The sequence below is a fragment of the Meriones unguiculatus genome, chromosome 19 (genome assembly GCF_030254825.1).
Source record: "Meriones unguiculatus strain TT.TT164.6M chromosome 19, Bangor_MerUng_6.1, whole genome shotgun sequence".
Classification (NCBI taxonomy): Eukaryota; Metazoa; Chordata; class Mammalia; order Rodentia; family Muridae; genus Meriones; species Meriones unguiculatus.
In genome coordinates this window covers 16,468,731-16,492,096 of record NC_083366.1, presented here as the reverse complement: position 1 = coordinate 16,492,096, position 23,366 = coordinate 16,468,731, and the positions used below count along the sequence as shown (strand labels likewise).

The following is a 23,366-nucleotide window of genomic DNA, read 5'->3' as shown; positions in this document are numbered from 1 at the left end:
GCCTTGTCTGAGAGTGTAAGTATTCCATAAATGTAGTCATTATTATTAAATGAAAATAATCTCTCAGAAAAGTGTTGCTGTTGGATGCCTGTAATCCCACAAGTCAGGAGAATCACGGACTTGAAGCCAACCTGCTCGATGAAACTCAACTTCAAAACACCAATGAAACCCTCAAAGTTGGTGGTGGAGTCTCATTCAGGACTTCAAAAGTACATCCTCAGAGCAACTTCACATTGCTCACCCTCCATTCGGTCTCACCAGTAGACCTAGAAGTCCTGAAAGATGGCCAAAGGCACCTCCCGGGGCCTCTGGCGCTGGCCCTTTAAGAGTCGCGGGGGCGCGCAGAGCACCTCCGGCCGACGGGTGTCCCGCAGCCGGGAACGCGCGGCAGAGGCGCAGCGCGGGCGCTGGGCGGCGCGCGCACGGCCGAGCGCGCGCGGCGGGGAGGTGCTGGGCGCTCCGGGCCGAGCGTGCGCGGCTCGCTGGCGGGTGGACGGCGCGAGCGCTGCGGTCGCCGTCGGCGCGGACACCTGCGACCCTCGGAGGGGACCCGGCCTGGTGAGTCCCGCCCGGCCGAGCAGGGGCAGGCCGAGGGGTGAGCGGCGGGTCGCGGCGGCGGCCGTCCGATCGTCAAGGGCGCCGCGTCGGGGAAGTCCTGGGCGCGCAGCCCGGGCGCCCGCCGCCGCCGGGTTGGTGCCGCGGGGTGGCCTTCGTCCCGGGACTCCGGGGGTCGCGGTGCGTGGCTTCCCACGCGGGGTCTCCCCGAGGGCGAGCGCGCGGTGGCTCGGGGTGTGTGGTCCGCGTTGGGTCCCCGGCTCTCAGGCTTTGCTCCCCGCCTTTCCCGGAGCCCGACGAGGGGATCGGCACCCGGCTGCGCCTGAGGACCCGTCCCCCGCGAGGCTGGAACCCGGAGGTGGCCGGAGCCACCTGTTAGAGCAGCCTCCTGCGCGAACCCCTCCGCAGCTTTCCGCGCCTCCGCCGCGCCCCGCGGGGAACTGAATTGCGCGGGGATGTTTGTGTGGGTCTGCCCGGGGACTGGGGCTGCGGGATGAGAAGAGAGGATTTGTGGCTAATGGGACGCGGCTTAACAAAAGGCAGTCAAGTAAACGGCAGCGTTTCTCCCAGACGGAAAGTTTCCCAGCATTGTTTTACGGATTCTAAATTTAAGCAACTAACCCCCACCCCCCACCCCACCCCTCATCACTTAACCGCAGGACAACTTTTAACTCTTGCCTGAACCTATTTGGTGCAAAGCAGAAAATGAAGGTGTGTGTGTGTGTGTGTTTCCCCCTAAACAGAACTTTCAAGTTCTGCTGGGGGAAGATTCCTTCTGGCTCAATTTTAATAGAGAACAAAAACAACAAAAAGCTTTGTCCCTGGCCGATCTAGAAACACCAAATCAGGTATTAAGTGTAAACTTCGGGAAAGTGCTTGCCGGACAGACTTTTATAAAATAATAATAATAATTTTCTGTGAGGTTCTCCAGTGTGTGCTAAAACTTTGCCCTCATATTCCATGCCTGAATGTTCGGGATTGTTTTTCTAGGTGGAGGAGGTATTTTCGTTGGTGCAGCCAATGTGGAAATACAAACAAATGCCCTATTTACTTGGGGTTGGGTGGGAAGGGTGGAAGTCTGCTCAGATCTTTCTTGCCAGGCTTGACAGTGTATGTATGGAATCTTATGTGTTTTCTTGTCCAGACGACTAATAGCCGCTTTTTTTTTTTCGGTGACCGGATTGGTTCCTTCCAACAGTGCCTCCAATGAGCTCCTGGAAAATTTTGGATGCTGATAATTTTAAAGTGCTTTTTTTTTTTCTCCACTCGCAGAAACCAGAAATTTGAAACTGGAATAAGTGGCAGTCATAAAGAGAGTTGTGCTTTTGAAGATAGAGAGCCTCATGGCTTTTTTATTGCAGAGGGATTGGCCTGTTTTAATGCAGGCCTGGTGTGGCTACCGGTTCCCTCATCATTAGATTTGAAGTCTGTTTGACCAGCTCTGGTGTGCTGAGCCCTGACGCGACATTGCACATGCAAGAATTTCTAGATAAGAGCCGTGTGGTCCAAACTGATTAAACCCAGATCTGGTAATCCTGCCTTTGTCAGTGGCTGATCAGACACCTGGCCTTGGTTCCAAAGTTCTCAGACACCTCAGGAGCCTACAGTTGGCACCTTGTGTTGATCTGCAGATGGGCTCAGGTAACTCTTAGAGGCAGAGCAGAGGCCTGAAACCTGAAGGGAGGGAATTGAACGGCCTGGGGGGGAGGAGAGCACAGCCCAGGGAATCCTCTGGAACAGAAATTTCAAGAGCACCTTATCTGTGTTGCTATGGGATCGGTGCCAGTGGCATCGAGGCCGCTTGGTAGGAGCCAGGGGAATCCTAGGAGCATTCCAGAACCTGAGCACTTTTGATGGTCAAGGGCAGCATTTTGTTTCCGTTTCCATTGCACTTTCTGGGGGTGTGGGGTGATGGCTTCCTCGTGTGTACCTTCTCTGCATGTAGTGACATCCCTGATGGATGTCTGTGAAGAGCCACAGGGATGTTTTTCCTCACCAGTGCCATTGCCTCGTCCTGGAGAGAATTTAATGGTGTTGCATTGATGGTCTGTGCAGCCTAGCATACGCTACCTTTTTGGAACAGAATCTGCTAGCTCGTTACGAATGCCTATCATCACTGTAGATGCTGCAGCACTGGGAAAACTTGATTCATTCATCACCTCCCCCCCCCCCCGCCCGTCAGGTCCTCAGGTAGCCCAGGCTGGTCTTGAACTTGATACCTGGTAGAGAATGACCTTCAACTACAGGGTGACCTTCAACTACCTATCTCTACCTCCCTAGTGCTAAAATGGTTCTCATTTTTTTAAAAAAATGTTTATTACATTTATTTGTGTGTGTGTGTGTGTGTGTGTGTGTGCGCGCACATGTATGTGCATGTGCCACAGTGCCAGGTAGATGTCAAAGGACAGTTTACAGGGATGGTTTCTCATTTTTGGTATAGGTTCGGTGGTGAGCCCCTGCACTGAACCATTTCACCAGCGCAATTATCATTTCTTACTGTAGTAAAATATAAAGTGCATAATTACATGCAATTTATCATCTTAAAGTCTATTCAAGCACGACTCCAAGTGTATTCAGAGTGGCATGTGACCACCACACCTGTCAGGTTCTAGAACTTTTCCGTCACCCTTCCCCAGGAAACAGTCTCCCTTCCCTGCGGCCCTAGCCCCTGAGAGCCACTAATCTGCTTTCTGTTTCTGGATTTGCCTGTTCTCATGCAGATGGAACCTTAAAATGTTTGTCCTTTGTGGTTTCGGGACCCATCAGCATTGTATGGGTCTTTCATCCTTTTTTATGAATGCACAGTGTTCCATCGTTCACGTAGGTCACAAGTGGCTTGCTGTGGTCATCCTAATGGTATGAAGTAATATCTCACTGTGGTTTTGCTTTGCAGTTCTTTAATGACTAACCACGTTGAGAGCTGTTTCCTGTGCTGGTCAGCCACCCTCCTGTTTGGTCACCAGCAGGGTGTGTGTGATAGGGGTCGGTGTCAAGTGTCTTCCTCAGTCATTCTCCCCATGACTTTCCTCCCTTCTTCCTGCTTGAGACGGGGTCTCGCTGAGCTTGGAGCTAGGCTGGCCAGTGAGCTCGAGAGACAGCCACCTGTGTCTGTCTCCGCCAGACCGCTCGTGCTGCGGTTGTAGACGTGTGCCAGTATGGATGCTGGGTATCTGAACTCAGGCCATGCCTGGCAGGGTACTTTCCATCTTCATGAACTGCCTTCATCTGCAGCTCACTTGCTCCTGGTCAGCCGCAGCCTGACGAAATTACCCTGATGCATTGAGGAGTAAAGGTGGTTCGAAACGGAGAGGGGGCACATCCGTGTGCCTTTTATTTCAGCATATTGTTTTAATTGCTCCATTGTTGTTGATCTCGTCCTGTGCCTAATTTATTTTAAGCTGAACTCTATCATTGAATGTATGTGTACACAGGAAAAACATTTCCTATAGGGTTCTCTCTGCTCTTCTGTGCCAATCCATTTGGAGGTTCTTGAAGAGTATCCTCCCCAAATAAAGGCAACGGCTGCTGTATGCATATTTATTTATTTGTTTACTTACTTACTTGCTTACTTGTGTCGGGGGAGGTGTTCGTTCATGCCACTGTGCACGTGTGGAGGTTAGAGGGCAACTTTAGGAGTCAACCTTTTGTTTCGCTGTGAGTTCCAGGGATTGAGCTCAGGCCATCAGCCTCCCTCTGCAAGCACTTTTACCCGTTCAGCCACCTCTCCCTACCTCATTAGAGAAATATCCGCCGAGGACCTGATTCTCTCGTGAGTTTCTTTGCATTGCTTTGAGCAAGGCAGCGAAGAGAACAACTCCAAGATGTAAGTGTTAAGTTGGTGCCAGTGAGTGCACTTGAGCAGAACATCATGGCAGCATGGTCTGGTGGAGGTGGGCAGGAAGCAGAGAGGAAAAGAAAGAATGAAGGGTGGGAAGGCGCCTGGGACAAGATGCCGGCGTGAACCTGCCCGTGGTGACTTTCTGATGTTCACAGAAACTTCCCCAACAGCCTCCTCAGCTGGAACTAAGCTCCCAACACCTGAGCCCTTGTGGGAGACACTCGTGGCCTCTCAACTGTAGTTCTGTTTTGTTACATCACCAAAACCCTGCATGAGTGCAGTCTGTGGATTGGGTTCCCTTTCAATCCTTTGTTCTGTTATGGGCTGTTTTGTTTTTCTACTTTCTCATTGAGATAGCTTCTCTCTCTCAGGGGCCAGTTGTCTGACTAATGCTGCATCGGCTGCCTGTCTTAGTTATCTGGGATAGTCTCTTGTTTTTTGAAAGTTTTTATAGACCATTCTGGCACCTGTTCTGTGCTGGGCCCTGCAGTAGTCACTGGGCAGACGAATAAATATGTATAAATTACAAATTTTCATTTACTTATTTATTTGATTGGTTGGTTTTTCAGATAGGGTTTGTCAGTGTAACACAGTCCTGGCTTCCTGGACTTGCCTTGTAGACTTCGAATTCACAGAGACCTGCCTGCCTCTGCCTTCCAAGCGCGATGACTAAAGGCATGCATCGTCACACCCAGCTACAAAATGGCCTGGTTAGGGCTGGGGAGCTGGCTGATAGGGTAAGAGCACTGTCTGCTCTTCCAGAGGACCGAGGTTCAATTCCCAGCACCCGCATGGCAGCTCACAACTGTCTGTAACTCCAGTTCCATGGGATCTGTCACCCTCACACCAATGCACATAATATAAAATTAAATAAATTATTAAAAGAAAAAATGGACTGGTTAAAGTTGCATAAGAAGAGGGAGCCACGTTCCACTGGAACTCCAGGGCTCTGACTTGGGCTCCGTCACCTTCTGTGGCCCTGGATTTATGCTCGGAGCTTCTATAGTTTGGGGTAGGATTCTGACTCCTCAGGGGCTCTGTAGACCTTGAAATGCAATACTCTGTCTGGGTTATTGCTTCTCTACTGCTTCCCCTCCCACACTCAGTTCTCTGCAGACACTTGAAATAGTTAATTTTGTACATACTAAGTAATTATAGGCTGGGGCAGGGGTTCCGTTTGGGCTGTAAGAGAGGGCCACTGCTGCCTGCTAAAATGGGGCATTGGTATGTGGGGTAAAGCTTCAGAGGACTGCAAGGGCCTGAGTGAGTGCTGAGATCCTCTCCTGCGGGGCTAGGTGAGTGGCAGTGGGCAGGGTGCTGCACAAAGCGCTGGGCTCGTCTCCAGCCCCGCGTTAACTGGTTATAATGATGGAAGCCCGTGATCTCAGCACCAGGGAAGTAGAGGCAAGAGGGTCAGAAAGTCAAGGTCATCCTTAGCTACATAGTGAGTACAAGGCCAGCCTGGGCTACATGAGACTCTGTAAAAAAAAAAAGTCCTCTCCCCCATGCTCAGCACATTGGGAATTGTTCCTGAGATTCGATTAAAGAAAGTAAGATACATACTGCTATCAGTATGGATTGATAACAAAGACACCCACAAATCTTGGGGGGTTGCAGCGGGAAGAGTGGAAGGATAGCGGAGACGAGGCTGACGTGGAAGAGTTGGGCTTTGATCTCTTGCACAGAGTCCAGCTCTTACCTTGGGGCAGTAGCCACGCAAGGCTCAGGAGTATGGTTGTAGTAGTCGATCCGGATTTACTGTGGAGTGGACTTTTACACAGAAGGCTCAAGAACGAGGAAGGGTAGGTAGACACAAGAAGATGTAAAGATGAAGTGCCACAGACAGGAGAAGGTACCCGAGAAATGTCCAGTAGAATTCTTGGTGCGAAAGTTTTTAAAAGTACTGTGCAGAATGCAGACGGCCAAAAAGCAGCCCCTGGAACCGCTGAGCCGCAGCGGCCTTGAACTGGCAAGCTCCTGTACAGGGTAAGTTGTCCTCCACGCACACGAGGGAAACAATGAGAAGCTCCCTGGAGGCCAGCTGCGCTCGCGCTGTGTAAGTCCGAAGCCTCTAAGCTGTCTGTGAGGTCAGCATGTCAACCCCACCCCACCGACTCCTCTTCTGATTTTAGAGGTACTTTCTGTGGAGACGCGGTTGACACCAACAAAAATTAAACCGCAATCGGCGTCAGGTGTGGTGTGACGTGGAAGTTTTTGGTTTCTCGGGAAACTCCGTTGTGTCGTGTGAATATTTTTTTGTTTCGGTCCCAAGTGTGGGATGTGGGAAAGTGCCCCCCGACACACACACACTCGGAAATCAGCTGGGCATTACCTCTTTCAAGGGGCGCGGGGTTCTGTGAGCTGGGAAACATCCCCCTGTGGGCTGTGATAAGGGGTAAATAGTGAGGCACTGCTTTTTGCACCTCTACATTTTGCAATGGTTTGCATCGCTTCGCTGGGTTTCTCAGGGAGAAACGCTTCAGTTTTCATGCTGCTGTGGTGGTGTTTTTGCCTCTTCTACTGAATAGGTCCAATGCTGCTGATGTAGGTTGCTGCTGCTGCTGCTTTGCTGTTTAACTAAACTGCTGGCATCCTGAGGTCTGAGTTTGGTAATCCCCAAAGAACCCATCCACCCTTATCAGTAGGAAGTGGCTAAAAGAGGTTTACAGCTCCTTTCCCTACTAATCTCCTACCTAAGGGAGTGGGTGTTTGAAAAATTTAAAGCCTACTGTGGTGGCAGATACCTGTTATCCTAGCACTGGGGAGGCTGAGGCAGGAGGATCAAACCTACTTACAACAGAACCTACTTACATCAGAACTTCACTGTTTTCAATCAGAACTGCACTATTTTACATTAGTAACTACCAAACCAGTTATAAAAACATTTGTGTTGATTGCTGGTGATGACTGGTACTCAGCTGTGTTTTTTCCTTAATTTTAATTTTATTTTATGTTTATTGGTGTGAGGGTTTTCAGTCCTCCGAAACTGGACATTTGAGAGCTGCTATGTGGGTGCTGGGAATTGAACCCAGGGCCATCTGGAAGGGCAACTAGTACTCTTAACGGTTGGGCCATCTCTCCAACCCACTCAGCCCACATGGCAACTGCATCTGCCTGGACCACTTATCAGGCTGTCCTTTTTCGGCCACAGCAAGAATTTAGCCAGTGACTTAAAAAACAAAAAAAAAGAAGAAGAAGAAGGAAAGAAAGAAGGAGAAAGAAATCAAAGAAAAACACACGGGTAAGGTCTTGGGCTGTAGCTCAGTGGTAGAGAATTTGCCTGGCATGCTCGATCTCTCGTTCTGTAGAAAAATAGAACACAGCAAGAAGCCTGTGGTGTGTATTGAAATCTGTATTTCTTAGCTAGCCTCCTCAGTGAGGTGTGAGCGGGTCGTTTATTTTCCAAGATGGTTGATCAGGTTACAAGCTGCAGCTGACCCTTCCGTTATTTGAATAATTATCAAGTTCTCCTCTTGAACTTCTTGAAGGTGCTGTTTTTCCTGGAGAGGTTGATAGGCAGCCCTTCCAACTCTGAAAATAGCAACATCTTAACTGCTGGAGCCCTCACTGTTTTCAGCAAACACCGATGGTCCTGCTTCTTCACAAGGAGCTAAGAGCCCCTTGTTTGAAGTGTGGACTCTACTCACAGGCCAACATACAAGTGAGGGCATCAAGAAGTTGTCCCTGGGGGTGGAGAGATGGCTTAGTGGTTAAGAGCACTGACTGCTCTTCCAGATGGAGCAGGGTTCAACTCCCAGCACCCACATGACAGTTCACAACTGTCTGTAATTCTATAGAGCTGACATCCTCACACAGACACACATTCTGGCTTAAACACCAATGAACATGAAATAAAAATAAATGCATAATTAAAAAAAAAGTTGTTCCTGGAGGTGTGCAGTCGGGGGGAGGAGGAACCTGTGTGTCTGTCCCCAGATGGGGTATCTGCATTCTCTCCTCTGACAAAAGCTAACAAAGACATTCTGTTGAGATGCAACTAAAAATTCTACACAGGGGACGAGGGTACATGGTGGTCAAACGTGCAGAGGCCCGGATTCTACTCCCAGCCATGCAAAAAAACAAGCAAGCAGACAAACAACTGGGCCCAGCGGGAGGCCTTGTAGGAGCTTTACTTCTGGTTCGGATTCAGATCTGTTCCTTTGAGATAAGATATGCAAAGCAGATCACCACAGCCCAGTCTAAGCAAGTGTTAGGAATACTCCAGTAAACAAAATCCCCGGGAGAAAACTTCAGGTGGGGATTTTAAGCTCCTGGCCAACAAAAGGCTTTGTAAAACAAGAAGGTGTAATCATTGCGCCTGAGTTTGAGGGACTACATTTTATCTCGTGAGCAGCGCGTAGTGGGCGCTCAGCAGGATTTGTTGAATAAAAGAATTGCTTAAGCTGGGATTTTCTTCTGTTTTTAAAACCATAGAAAGAAAATAGGCTTTTGTGTGTGTGTGAGTTTTTTGTTTGTTTGGGGGGTGTTGTTTTTGTTTGTTTTGAGACAGGGTCTCTTTAAGTACCTCTGGCTGTCCTAGAACTCCATATATAGACTGGTCTAGCCTTGAACTCACAGAGATCTGCCAGCCTCTGCCTCTGAGCACTGAGATTAAACCACACTCAGCTAAAATAGACATCTAAAATGTCAGCTTTTGAAATATGAGCTTAGTGAAAACTTGCAACGCCTGTCTGGACTCCAGTGCATTTCATTTCACAGAGTGCGCTCCTGCTAACTAGACTGTCTTCAGGCGAGGTCTTCATTATTAGGGGCATCTGATTTTCATCTCCTGCTCAGAAACGGTAAACTACTGACAGGAGAACTGTTACTCAGCCCACAGTCTCAGGCTGCCTGGTCAGCTTGTTTGCCTCAGTGTAGACCCGTCACTTACGTTCATGTGATGTGACCTCCACTCATTACCTCCTTTTAGGAGTTGAAAGTATTAATAACAGAAACAGTTTGAAATTATTATTGTTTTTCTCCATTGCTCAGAAAGATTGTTTCTAAAAAGCAGAAATCGAAATGCCTATGCTTTCAAAGATCAAATTAACAGTCATCTTAGGCTTTCATTGCATTTTTTTGTGGAGTGTCTATTAAGATTTGAGGTCTTCGATTTTTCCATAAAACATGTCAGAAGTTAAAATACTGCCAGGCCTATTGGCACGGGTCTCTAATCTCATAATAGGAGGCTGAGGCAGGAGGATCACAAGTTTAAGAGCTGCCTGGCTGCAGAATAAGTTCAAGACCAGTCTGTCAGTTTAGACCCTGTCTCAAAATGAGAGCATTTTTGAAAAGACTGAGGGTGTAGCCCAGTAGTGGGGTGCTTCTCTAACACGCATGTGAGAGGCTGAAGTCAGTCCCCACTGCCGTGGGGGGAGGGCACTGAGGGGCACCCTATTCAAGGGAACGGTGAGGGTCAAGGGTAGAGCTTGTGCGTGTGTTCCTCTCCATGTGTGTACAGTACGCTAGGGTCCAGTAGACAGCACTGAAAACAAACAGCAGTGTGTCTTTTTGTTTTGTTTTTTCTAAGACAGGGTTTCTCTGTGTAGCCTTGGCTGTCCTAGACTTGCTTATAGACCAGGCTGGCCTTGAACTAACAGAGCTCCTACAACCTCTGCGTCCCTGAGTGCTGGGGTTACAGTGTGTCTTTATGTAGAACATCCTGGCCTTGAACTCTCCTCCTCTTGCTTCAGCCCCTGAACTCTGAGAGAGTGAGTGCCAAGCTCAAACATTTGTTTTCAGGGCTCCCTGGAGATGAGGCTCAGTGGTGGTAGAGCCCTCGCTGCGTGAACAAGGCCCTGCGCCTTGGCTTTGAAGCCTTGTACTGCTAAAAACGAGACAACAGTAACAACAAAATCCTGAGGCCATCCCGGGAAGGTGAAGAGTTTCGGGCCAGCCTGAGCTGTATACAAGACCCTGTCTCAGAAAACAAATTTACTTTGAGGATTTCAACCCCCCTCCCCGAGAAAAGAAGATGATTTTAGAGTTTTAAAATGTGGGGTTTTAGTTTGAAATGGTGGTGTATGCCTTTAATTCCAGCATCTAGGACCTGGAAACAAACAGGCCTCTGGGAACTCATACCAGCCCAGGCTATGTAGTGAGAACCTGTCTCAAAAGTGTGGATGGGGCTGGAGACGTGGCTCACCAGTTAAGAGCACTGGCTTCCCTTCCCGAGGACCCAGGTTCAATTCCCAGCACCCACAGGGCAGCTACAACTGTCAGAAACTGCAGTTCCAGCGGATCTGACACCCTCACATCAAGGGACGTAAAATAAAATTAATTCTTTTTTTTTTTTTTTTAAAGTGCGTATGCTGGGGAGGTATAGTTAAATAATGGATAATGATTATATTTGGTGACAGGTGTCATCATGCACGCACGTGCACACATGCACCCCTCTGACGGTAAGAAATTCATAGTCTAGCTGAAGCAAAAAGGGTCACATGCAGAAACCTGATGAGATCAGTCGCTGCGGAACAACAGAGGTGTCCTCCCACATTGACGGTGGTGGATATGAACAGCAAGGCCGAGTGCATGGAGCAGAGAGAAGAGTAAAATGCACGAGTTCGAGGGGCAGGGTCTAGGGTGGGGTTCTGTTGGTGGAATGATAGTCCAGCATGCACAAAGGCCTGGGTTCAGCCGCAGCACCAAGGAAACGGCCTGGTGGCGCTCACCTGTCATCCCAGCACTCAGATGGTGGAGGCGGGAGGGGCAGTTCAAGGCCTTCCGGTGGTGCACAGAGAGCCTGAAGCCAGCCGGAGCTGCGCGAGCGAGACCATGTCTCAAGCCTGAAGTGTGTGTACTGGGGGGGAGAGAATATGGATATATCACGGAGGAAGGAGGGGTAAGTTTGATGCAGTTTTGTGGCTGGATTTGGAAAGCTGAGGACAGAGCAACAGGAAGCTGTGGGGATTGGCATATTACAGGAGTCGGGGCAAAGTAAAGGGGTTCGTGTTGTGGAAATTTAGGTGGAAGAGATAAGGACAGGCCAGATCTAGAGGACCATTCCAAGCCCTTGTGCCTATAGGTAGGTTCCTTGGCGGTGTGCATTCGGGGAATGCAAAGGCCGCCAGCTTGATGGGTCTGTGCTTCGAGAGCAATTGGGAGTGTGAGAAGGGCTGTCCAAGTATTTGGCAGGTTGTTGGGGGCCGTGGTAAGGAGTATTTGTTTTGCATTTAAGAAAGTCTTTGAAAGTAGAGATTCTTAAGTGAGAATGACTCCCAGGACCAACAGCTGCTTTTAGCTTTTGGCTAGGTCAGTTTGAGGTTTCTGAATGGGCGACTTGGGTGTGGAAGGAGCAGGGGCCACAGACTCCAGCTTGCTGTGGAAAGTTAGACTACACTTTTTCTGAGTGACTGAGAAGGGTGCACACAGCTAACCAGCGTGCTGTGATGACTGAAGTAAGGCTGTCTTGTGGATGTGGCTTATCATTTATTTTTAATGGAGAAAAGAAAATAGAGTAAGAATAAGATTTTTGCTTTTAATCCTTCGGTTTTTTTTGAATAATGGAAAAGGATGTTGGGAATCTGTTTTCTATGAAGAATAGATTGGCCTCTGGGAGGTGATTGGCGAACGCCTTCAGTCCCAGCACTGGGAAGGCAGAGGCAGGCGGATCTCTATGAGTTCAAGGGCAGCCAGGGCAACAACGGAAAGATTTACCGAAATAGTAAGCACTGTGCTGCTGCTGTTGCTTCTTCTACTCTTCCTCCTCCCCTTCTTCCTTCTTCTTTTGTAAACTCCGTTATAAAACTCTTTCTTGCGAGCACACAGCACCTGCATGCACAGAAGAATTTAACATAGCCAGATAGAGTCTATGAAGGCAGGATTCCCATCCTGCTGTAAAAGCAGCAGCATGCCTGCCTCACAGAAGCCACTGGGGTGCCTGTTCATAGGAACAAATGTTGTCAAGAGCCACTGGCTCCAGGACCCACAATGGCCGCTTTGTGCTTGCTTGTCTCCATTTCACCCACTTTAACCATATGAAAAGCCCACTCATGGTAACCAGCCATGGCCATTCTAAATGGCTCCTACTGTGACACACTTGCAGTTTTTTAATGTTCTTGAAGGTCAAGAAAAAAAAAAAAGAGTGTCTTTTAAGAAGTCATTTGGTTATTATGTCATATTGAGAGTTTCTCAGGACCACGTAAAAGACCATTTCTTTGCTATGTTTTTTGTCCTAGTTTTGGGAGACAAGTTCTCAAAATCGCTGTGAATGGGGAAGGAAGGAATGAGAGAATCAAAGAGCAGGGCTGAGGTGATTTGAGGGCTCCCCAGTTCCAAGGTGTTCTTCTGTTTATTTAAATCCAGGTTCTCTGTTTTCATGTCTTTTCTGTCCATCCACTCGGTTTATTTGTGGGGTTTTTTTCCCCAGCTTAAGTTGGAATGAACTTGGTTCATCTTGTTCCTGCCTCCTTTTCTGATATCACTACTGTTGACGTCATCCTAGTCCCATGTCTCACGGCCCTCTTACCATCTCTTACCATCTAGCTTTAAATACTTTCCGATTTTAGTACACTTTCCAAGAGTTATTTAGAACTAAGTTTTTAAATTTTTTTAGACTTTATGTATATGTTTACATATATGCCGTGTGTGTGTCCATATTCTCTGAGGTCAGAAAAAAAGATCAACTCCTCAAGAGCTGGAGTTACAGGTGGTCATGAGCTTTTCAACATGGGGCCTGGGAACCAAACTCAGGTCTCTTTTGGAAGAGCAGGAAGTACTCTTAACAGCTGAGCCATTGCTCCAAACCCAGAACTCAGTTTTTAATAGCTACACACATGAATTCTCCTAGTTACCTTTATTGACGTGTAATGCAATTATATTGTCAAAAATAGTTTCTTAATGTCAGTACCAAGATGTGCCAAGACTTGCTTGGGCCTAGTACGTCAGCAGTTTCCATGTATCTTTATGAAATTAAAGGAATGTTTGTTGTCTGTAGACAGGATCTGAGTATGAGGCTCAGGACAGTCCTGCATTCTCCTGCCTCCTTCCGCAGCCTCCTGAGAGCCACCATACCTGGTTGGTGGAATGCTTATTATGAAGTTGCTTCATCCTGGTATGCTGCAAACACTGATTAAATAAAATTTTTACCATGCTGCAGTCTGTTTGATCTTGAAGTCTGTAGGGAGGAGGTTAGAGTTCATCACTTTAGGAGAGTGGTGACATCAAGTTGTGTATCTGGTTTGATCCAGTGTAATCATGCCCAGAGCATGTGAAGAAGAATAGGAAGACAGGTGAATACTGAGATGAGCATGGCAGGTTGGCAATGGGTCAGCATGGGCCATAGTGGGCTTGTACTGGGGGTGCTGGGAAGAAAGTGGACATGTGGGGAGAATGTGCAGGGCTGGCTGGAGACGAGTGACAGGCGGAGGGAGAAGCCAACAGTGTCTTCAAAGCTTTGGGCCTGTGGACGGGCCTTTAGCGGACGTCAGCGCTGAGATTGCACAGACGCTGAGGTTTTCAGGTGAACAATGGTGAGACATAGTTGCTTGGGTTGTTCTGTATGCCTACTGGCTGTATTGACAGGCAGTGGGATGGTGGAAGGAAGGTTGTAGGCAGACCCTCTGGGGTATGCTAGTCTTTCTGGAATGTCCTGTTAAGAAGAAAATAAGATGGGTTTTTTTTTTTTGTTGTTGTTGTTGTTTTAATTCTGGCTCCAGCAAACTCACTGCAGAGGGAGGGGTGTCACTTGCCTCTTTACAGACTTGGCTCAGCAGCTATTGTAGGACTTTTCCCCTCAGCTGGTTGTCCTCCTGACTAAACCACGCTGGCCAGAGGCAGACTGGCTAAGATGATGAATGGCCCTGGCCTTGTTCTCGTTACTAAGAGGATAAACTGAGGGTGGGGCACTTCTAGTAAATAATGGGAAATAAACTTAGGAAACATAAAAATATGAGACGTGGTTGTGTTTCTAGTCTTGAGTTTTTCCTGAGGCAAAGGCTTTAAGTTTTTGCTGAAGCTTGCTCTCCACCCCCAGACCCTGAGAAGGGTCGGTTCCTTCACACCTTCTGCTGACCCTAGCCTCACATATTCTAATATGTACTTCGTGTAAGCTCAGAGAGACCCTAGGTTGGACAAGGATAATAAATATTTCAAAGTGGTAATAACTCTCACAGACCCATGGCTTGGTCGGTACTGTCCATCCTGTCTGCTCCCCATCTCAGTGGGTCTTACAACAGGGTAGATGGAGGCTGCCTCTTTGCTCACCCCTTTAGAAAACCTGCTCTTCACAGTGGACCAGGGAATTCTGTGTGTGCAGTTCCTAGGGAGCTTCCAATTCTTGATTCTTTTTTTTTTCCTTTTATTAATATTTTTATTTATTACAATTTATTCACTTTGTATCCCAGCTGTAGCCCCCTCCCTCTCTCCCTCTCTCCTTCTTCTCCTCCCATGTCCCTCCCCCAGTCCACTTATGATAGGGGAGGTCCTCCTCCCCTTCCCTCTGACCCTAGCCTATCAGGTCTCATCAGGAGTGGCTGCATTGTCTTCCTCTGTGGCCTGGTAAGGCTGCTTCCCCCTCCGGGAGAGGTGATCAAAGAGCCAGCCACTGAGTTTATGTCAGAGATGGTCCCGGTTCCCCTTACTAGGGAACCCACTTGGAGACTGAACTGCCATGGGCTATATCTGTGCAGGGGTTCTAGGTTATCTCCATGAATGGTCCTTAGTTGGAGTATCAGTCTCAGAAAAGACCCCTGGATATTAGACATATAATATAGGATAAACATACTAAAATCTGTACACCTAAAGAAGCTGAGCAAGAAGGAGGACTCAATCCTCATTCAGAAAGGCAAACGGGATAGACATCAGAAGAGGGATAAAACAGGGAACAGGACAGTTGCCCACAGAGGGCCTCTGAAAGACTCTACCCAGCAGGGTATCGAAGCAGATGCTGAGACCCATAGCCAAACTTTGGGCAGAATGCAGGGAGATAGAAAGACCTGGAGGGGACAGGAGCTCCACAAGGCTCTCAGAGTTCCCTTCTGAGACCTTCAAAATTCTTGATTCTTTTAGAAATCAGCAATGGTGGAACCAAGGTTTCGCCTTCTCTTCTGCCACGTCCGCCTTATGGAAGACCCTGCCTAGCTTCCTCATATGCTTTTGAGAGAACAGCCTACAGAAATCTAAATGTTACAGTTTCTCAGCTTTTAAAACAACACATAGAGAAGGCATCTGGAAAGGTGTGGTCAGCCACTTCCCTCCCGCCCCACCAGGAGGGCTCACGTGCTGCCCGCCACAGCACTGCTCAAACCGGGCACAGATCCTGAGCAGTCGCCCAGTCTGGGGAGCTCCGAAGTGTGTGGGTGAATCAGGACTTCCCATCCCGCCCTCACCTTGCTGACTCCCGGGGAAGGATATACTACATCCCGTCTCCTTGGAGCTGTGATTCACACAGGTCAGGACCCAGTTTTAGCTGAGTCAGTGGGTGGGATCCACAGGAAGGATGCAAGAATTAGCCTGCCTTCACTGCCTGGGCTGGCTCACCAAGCCTGACACCAGCCCATCCGCATCCAGGATCATAGCTAGAACGCATGCATCTGCCTTTGCTCTGATGGTTGTGTGGCCCCTGTTGTCAGCACTCTTGGTAGGTCTGCTGTATGTGTTTATACTAGATGCATGCTCGATGTTTGATTTTTTTTTTTTTTTTTTTGAGATTAATTGTATTGGAGTTTGACCCTGTAGATCTGAATGCCTGACTTATGTGCTATTAGTCATTTAGATACTTACATATCTGTTTAAATGATTTTCAAAACCTTCGACTTTTGTTGTGGTGGTGGTTTGGTTAGGTTTTTTTGTTTGTTTGTTTGTTTGCTTGTTTTGCTTTGCTTTGGTTTAGTTTTTTGGTATTTTGAGACAGGTTTCTCTGTGTAGCCTTAGCTGTTCTGGACTCACTTTGTAGATCAGGCTGACCTCGAACTCAGAGATCTGCCTGCCTCTGCCTCTGCCTCTGCCTCTGCCTCTGCCTCTGCCTCTGCCTCTGCCTCTCCCTCTCCTAGTAAAGGCGTGCACCCCCGTTCCCTTGGTTAGTTTTTTTTGGGGATATAACCCAGGCTGGCCTTGAACTCATAGGTAGCTAAGGACTTGACCCTCTGTTTCCCCTGCTCTGCCTTCCAGGGGCTGGGACTGAGGGCATGGGCACATCTAGGTTTGTTGTTTTTGTTTTGAGGCAGGGTCTTGTTGTATAGTTGAGGCTGCCTTCCAACTTGTGCTCTTCTTCACACACGCACGCGCACACACACACACACACACACACACACACACACACGCAGTGTTGGATATACCAGCACCTCAGCTTCCGACTTCTGCCACTTGGAGTGGCTTCCCACACTGCTGGGAGTCCGGTATCCTCTAAAAGCCGCGTGTCCCAAGTCTTCTGTTTCCTAACCTTGCTCTTGGGCACCGTCACTGAAATGTGAAGAGAAGTGGGGTGAGGAATCTCTCTCTCAATCCGTTCTTACAGAGAGGCTTGTCGCACTCCCCGGCGGAGAGACTCCCCTGGCAGGTGCCTGTTGACTGACTTTCCGCACAAATAGCTGTGTCTGTTAAGTCAGCCACCCGGAGGCGTGCTCCCTCCTGCCAGTCACCTTTTTCATCTCCTACAATATTCTACTGAACCCATCTGGTGGCTGGGTACTGGGCTGGGTTTCCCGCTGAGAAAGTCAGGGACCTTTTTTCTCTCTTTTTCCTTTTTTTTTTTTTTTCGTGTTTTCAAGATAGGGTTTCTTAGCGCAGTCCTCGCGGCTCTGGAACTCACTTCGTAGACCAGGCTGGTTTTGAACCCAGAGACCTGCCTGCAATTAAAGGTGTGTGCCATCCTGCCTGGTTCAGCACTTTAAAGTGTACATGCATGCGTAAGGGACACTTTTAAAAATTGTCGTTGTTTATCTGTATGTTTGTGTGCGTCTGTGCATACGTGCAATATGCAAGCAAGCGCCCACAGAGGTCACCGTACCCTCTGGGGCTGGAATCTCACCAGCTGTGAGCCGCCTAATGTAGCTGCCAGGAACCAAAGCTAGGTTCTGTGGAAAAGCAGTAAGTGCTTTTAACCTTGGACGCCTTTGTCCCTGGAAGTGATACACCGACACGACCTCCTTGGCAGGGCCACCTTACAGTACTTTCCACCTGCTGTAGACTTGCAGTCTCCTCGGGCCTCAGACAGGCTTTGGTCTCGGAGATGTCAGCCATCCTTCCCACCATTAGCTCCCGCCACCGCCTCTAACTGGAGAAGGAAGCTGTTTTGTGGTGGCTGAGGCAGAAAGGCAGGAGAGCCTGAGGGAGAAAGTGCCAGAGCCTAAGAGAGCGGCCCCTCAGTGCGAAGGAAGATGCCAGACTTCTCTTTCCAAGTTCCCAGCAGCAGTATTTGCCATGCTTCCACAGTCCGTTAGCCAGACATGGCGGGTGGACGACTCCAATCCCAGCACACGGGAGGCAGAGGTACATCGATCTCTGTGAGTTCAAGGCCAGCCTGGCCTACATAGCAAGCTGCAGGCCAACCAGGGCTGCAGAGTAAAACCCTTTCTCAAAAGTATCTATGTGTTTGTAGGTCTTGTGTCTGCCGTATTTTGTTGTCCATTCATGAGTAGGTGGGCGTTTAGGCAGGTTCTGTTTTTTAGCCATTGTGACTAGATCAGTGACTATCAGCAGTGGGCAAGTGTCTGTAGCAGGGATGTAAATCCTTTGGGTGTTTTTCTGGAAGTGTCTAGCTGGGTCAGACGGTAGGTAGATCTGTTTTCAGGTTTTTGAGAAGCCCTCTATTCTGATTCCCAAAGTGAGTATACACTCTCACCCACAGTGGATAAAGGTCCCTCCTTCTCCTCATCTTTGCCAGCATTTGTTGTCATTTGTTTTCTGGGTGACTGCTATTCTGGCTTGGGGGGCAGAATCTCCATATATTTTCATTTTCATCCCCTTGATGGCTAAGTGTGTCAAACATGTCTGAAAATATTTATTGGTCATTTGTATTTCTTTTTGGGAGACCTCTGTACAGTTATATGGCCCTTTGTTCGCTTGTTTGGGTGGGTTGTTTTGTTTAGGTTTTTTAATAGCTTTTTGTTTGTTTGCTGCTTGACACAAGGCCTCACTCTGTAGCCTTGACTGGCCTGGAACCCATTCTGTAGACCCAGCTGACTTCAGACTCATTGAGACCCACCTGCCTCTGCCTCCAGAATGCTGGGATTAAAAGCGTGTGCTGCTTTGCTTAGCTTAGCTTGTTTACTTTTGAGTTAGTTTTCTAGCTGTTAATTCTTTGCCAGTTGGATAGCCAGCAAGGGCATCTCAAATTCTGCAGGTTCTCTGCCCCCAGTTAGCTGGGGCTTTTTGCTTAGCAGAGGGATTTTGATTTCAAAATTTGCCAACTGTGGACCAGGATTCCATTCAGAAGTTCTTAGCCACACCTTTACCTTAAACTTTCCCTCTCAGTTTCAGAGTTTTGGGTCTTACATTAAGGTCTCTGATCTACTTGGGGTTATTTTTCATTCAGGGTCAGAGGGAAAGATCTAGTTTCTTTTTTTTTTTTCTTCTTTTTGTAGTTTTCCCAGCACCATCTGTTTAAAGAGGATGTTTTCCCTCCAATATATGTTCTTGGCATCTTTGTCACTGGGATCTTATATACTGTCTAGTTGCTCTCCATATCTGTTTTTGTGTCACTGTCGTGTTGGTTTCGTTACGATAGCTCTGTGGCATAATTGTGAATCGGGTATGGCTTGGCATTATTAATTGTGGGGATGGGCTATATTTCCAGGTGTGGAGGAGAGAGGACACTGGCTGTCGTGCTCTGTCACTGTCCATCTTTGAGATAGATTCTGAATTTGGGCCACCAAGCCCCAGTGATCACCCTGTTTTTCCCACAACACACACACACCATTGCACTTAAAAAAAAAAAAGTGCCTGGCTTTTTACTTAGTGCTGGAGTTTTAAACTCAGGCCCTCTTACCCACTGACCCATCTCTCTAGACCAAGTATACCCTCATCTGCATATCTGAGGTATTTTGTGTTTTTGGATGAAGATTGTTTTTTCTGTTTCTGCAAAAAGAATTTGGTGTTGGAATTTTGACGAGATTGCATTTGAATCTGTAGATTGCTTTTGGTAAGACAGCCATTTTCACAGAATTAATTCTTCCAGGCCGTGAGCGTGGGCTGACTTTCCACTTGAGAGCAATGAGGCCTCTTTCAGGTCACTAACTGCTGCTATGTGTTTTATTTCCCTAGAAGACCTCCCCTGCCTCAGAATGGGACCCTGGCTCCTGCCCAGTTTCCTGTGAGCCAGCCAGTTGACAGCTTTGTGTAGGGATGCCTGGGAACCAGCAGAAAGCCGAGTCTGTGGAGATGGACTCTGACGCGTCGCCCGGCTGCAGGCTCAGTGACTTGAGCAGAGGTGGCAGTCTGGAGAGCCGGAGCAGCAGAGCTCGGTCCAGAAGTTTCACTTTGGTGAGTGGTGGCTCTCTTTAAAACCTCACCCCTTTGAGGAAGAGTTTACAAAGCCCTGTTGAATGTCTCAGAATACTTCTCTATGAACCGGCATTTTCTTTTAATTTATCTGTGGGCACAGATAATAATTTAGGGCAGATTAGCCCCAGAAAGGACCATGCCTGAAAGCACTGCCAACCCAGGCCAGGAACATGGGAGCATCCCACAGGATAAAGATGTTTCTCTTTCAGACAAACTCCAAGGACTTTACAAAGCTCAGGCTTTCCAAGCCTTACCCTTACACAGCACTAACCAACCTGAGAACCTTAGGTCTCTTGAAGGATTTGTTTGTTTTTCACGGATACTCCCCTTTCTAGATTTCCAAAAGAAATCCTGGGATGGTAGGCTACCTGTTCTTAACCTAACTCAGGTGGCAAGGTTACCATGCCATTTCAAAAAACATCCCTTCCACCCCACAATGCATTTAACCTACGATTGGGCAAAAACAGTCATCTGGGTCCTTGGGCGAGGTTTTAAGATTTAACACTGAGTGAACTCTGGTGAACCCCCCAGTTCCCAAGGCTAATGGATTGTGCGTCCTGTAGTCACGGAGCTACCCACTCTCGCAGCCCTTAGTCACAGGGTGAGGATATAGGACTGCTGAGCTCTGGGGACCGCTCTTCTCACTGTGCGGTCAGGGAGAGCATACACAGTGTCCCAGGATTGTGAGAAATCATTTGCTTTGTGATTTCCAGAGGGAAGAGGGGATATGCAGACTGCTTTGGTAACTGACCCTGGGCTGGCTTTTCCCCCCTGAACCAGACCAGAAACTACTCTGGTCTAACGAGCTGTTTGAAGACATGGCCAAAGAACTTGTGTTTAATTCATTAGACATTAGTAAATGCCTGTTATGGACAAGAATTGAATAAAACTCAATTTTATTGAAGATCCCATCAAGATGTGTATAGAGCTAGGGCGGTGTGGCACAGCTTATAAAGCTCTGAACATCAGACAGATGAGAGATCAAGGGCTCTATTGCCAGTTTAAAGAAGTTTAAAGCCACCGAACCCAGCTGTAAGCCTTTGAAGCCACTCTCCTTCAGTTCTATAATCAAAACTGTACACAGACCTCATTCTTTGCTGGTTTGTTTGTGCCCCTTTCTTGACAGAAGTACAGGTTGAAGTTGGCCACAGCAAAAAATTACAACAGCATCTAGTTAGAAATAAGCATAATTAAGCCCTTGTTCTGCAGTAGGGAAGTAGCATGTGTCCTTACAGTGGCTTTGCCCAGGTTGCCGAGACAGCACAACATTTAACCTGCAAGCCTTTTCTCTGCCTTTATTCCATTTTGGCATCAGTTTACATAATTAAATCAGTAAAGCCGTGCTCAAATGTCAGGCAGGTCTCTAGTGTCTTTGAGAACAGGTGATCCTGCTAGAGAGATGGCTCAGCAGTTAAGAGCACTGGCTGCTCTTCCAGAGGACCTGGGTTCAGTTCCCAGCACCCACATGGGAGCTCACAGCCATATGTACCTCCAGTTCTATGGGATCTGATACCTGCTTCTTACATCCTATGTACCGGGCATGTGGTATGCTTATATGCATGCAGGTAAAACACCTGTACACATAAAATAAAAATAAATCTTGGAGGAAAAGAATATGTGATTATCAAATCAAGACTCCATCAAAACAAAATATCCCTGGCTGCCTACCTGAGGGACAAACAGTGAAGAGTATTGGTTCACGTCTCTTTTCAAAATGTTTGTTTAGTCACATCTGCTTGTTTGCCTGCCTGCTTGTGAATGGGTCTTGCTGTGCAGCCCAGGCTGGCATGGAATTGATGGCATGTAGCCCAGGCTGGCCTCAAACTAGCAATCATCCTCCTACTTCAGCCTGAGTGCTGGGATCAGGCATGTGCCTCTACAACAGGCTCTGGTCATCCTCACTTTTACAATATATATTTTCTTTTCTTTGGTCTCTCTGGTTCCTTTGTGCATTCTTCAGGTTGTAATTGAACTAAATGTTTTTCTTGAAAAGAAAAGCCTAATTTAATTATAGGAATAAAAGCCAGTAGTTTTAAAGGTAGAGGTTATTTTAGAGTGTGTATTTAAAACCTTCACAGGTCTTTAGTTCAACTAAAGATTTGGATTTTTCCTCCTGGCAACCTTCTCCACCCTCCCACCCCAAGCACTCCTATTCCTAATCTACTCTAACACAGACAGATACATCTGTACTATTGACTTTGAAGGTATTGACTGTCATTCATTTAAAGTTTGTCTGAGGAGCTGGTCCAGTGGGTCAGTGCTTGCTGCGCAAGCGTCAGGACCTCAGCTTAGATGCCGAGAACTGATGGGAGCCAAGTGCAGTTCTGTGCGCCGAAGTCTCAGTGCTTCCATTATGTGATGCAAGGCGGATCCTTGGAAGAGCAGGAGCCAGTCAGCTTGGCATATGTAGCAGCAAACAGGAGCCCCAAACAACAGAGAAAGAGAGGACTGACATCCAAGGCTGTCCTCCAACCTCTGACCTCCATACGCCTGCCATGGCATGAGCATGTGCTCATGTACACACACATACCAAAGAAAGTTTGTCATCTACCTTTTAAAAAATTAGTCCATATAGGGGTCAGACTTGGTGGCACGTGCCTTTAGTCCCAGTACTCGGGAGCCTGAGTCAGGTGGATCTCTGTGAGTTGGAGGCCAGCCAAGTCCTCAGAGCGAATTCTGGGGCAGCTGGGGCTACATAGAGAGACCCTATCTCAAAAAAAAATTTTATATTAATTGTACTGGGTGGTGGGTTTTATTGTGACATTTCTCACTGTCATCTGCCTTTCATCTGGATGCTCCCCTCATTTTGAATTAGACTAGAGAGCTCTCTTTTCTTCTATTTTATGGGAGCAAATAGCAATCATTGGCAAGGCATTATTCTTTGTGGAGGCTCACTCAGTGCACATTCTAATTACCCAGTATACTTAGTACTTGTAGTTTTCTGATTTGAAAATTAGTTCATAAATTATTTCTTCAAAAACTGTAACATACATGTTAGGGGAGAGATTGCTTCACATGCCTTGAAGCAGAGTTTCCCTCAGAGACTTGTAAACATTATCTGAAGTTGGTGTGCTGGACTAAGAATAAGTGAGAGATGGTTTCTAGATGGGGTTTTTAAGCATCTGAAGATGGATACATTAAAAATAAATGCTTGGTGTGGTGGCACACACCTTTAATCCCAGCACTTGGGAGGCAGAGGCAGGAGGATCTCTGAGAGTTGGAGTCCAACCTGGTCTACAGAGTGAGTTCCAAGACAGCAAAGGCTACACAGAGAAACCCTGTCTTGAAAAATCAAAAAATAAAATAAAATAATAAAAAATAATGGAAAGGGACTTGTAAAAAAGAACAGTTCTCCTATCAGCATACAACCTTCCTAGTTAATGCAAACAAACTCACTTTTCTTATAACTCACTCTATCCCAATAAATAGACACTTATATTTGTCTCCATTCTCTAAGTGATGAAATTTTCAAAACTACTTCCAAGCCTGCCAGGCCACAGGGAGGCCACTGTGGAGTGTTTCTGCTTTCCTC

At 47.5% G+C, this 23,366-nt stretch overlaps 1 protein-coding gene across 3 annotated transcripts in view; it reads left to right on the top strand.

Moving 5' to 3' along the window:
- Window positions 1-434: 434 nt before the first annotated feature.
- Proser2 (proline and serine rich 2) overlaps window positions 435-23,366 on the top strand; it is a 35,414-nt gene continuing 12,482 nt past the window's right edge. The window contains exons 1-2 of one of the 3 annotated variants that reach the window (XM_021656518.2): window positions 435-558; window positions 19,595-19,813. In XM_021656518.2, coding sequence (XP_021512193.1) covers window positions 19,676-19,813 — 138 coding nt within the window. In that variant the 5' untranslated portion in view covers window positions 435-558; window positions 19,595-19,675. Of the gene's footprint in view, window positions 559-15,713; window positions 15,972-19,594; window positions 19,814-23,366 lie in introns of those variants that run through there. The other 2 variants (XM_060372962.1, XM_021656519.2) reach the window with 2 other exon arrangements.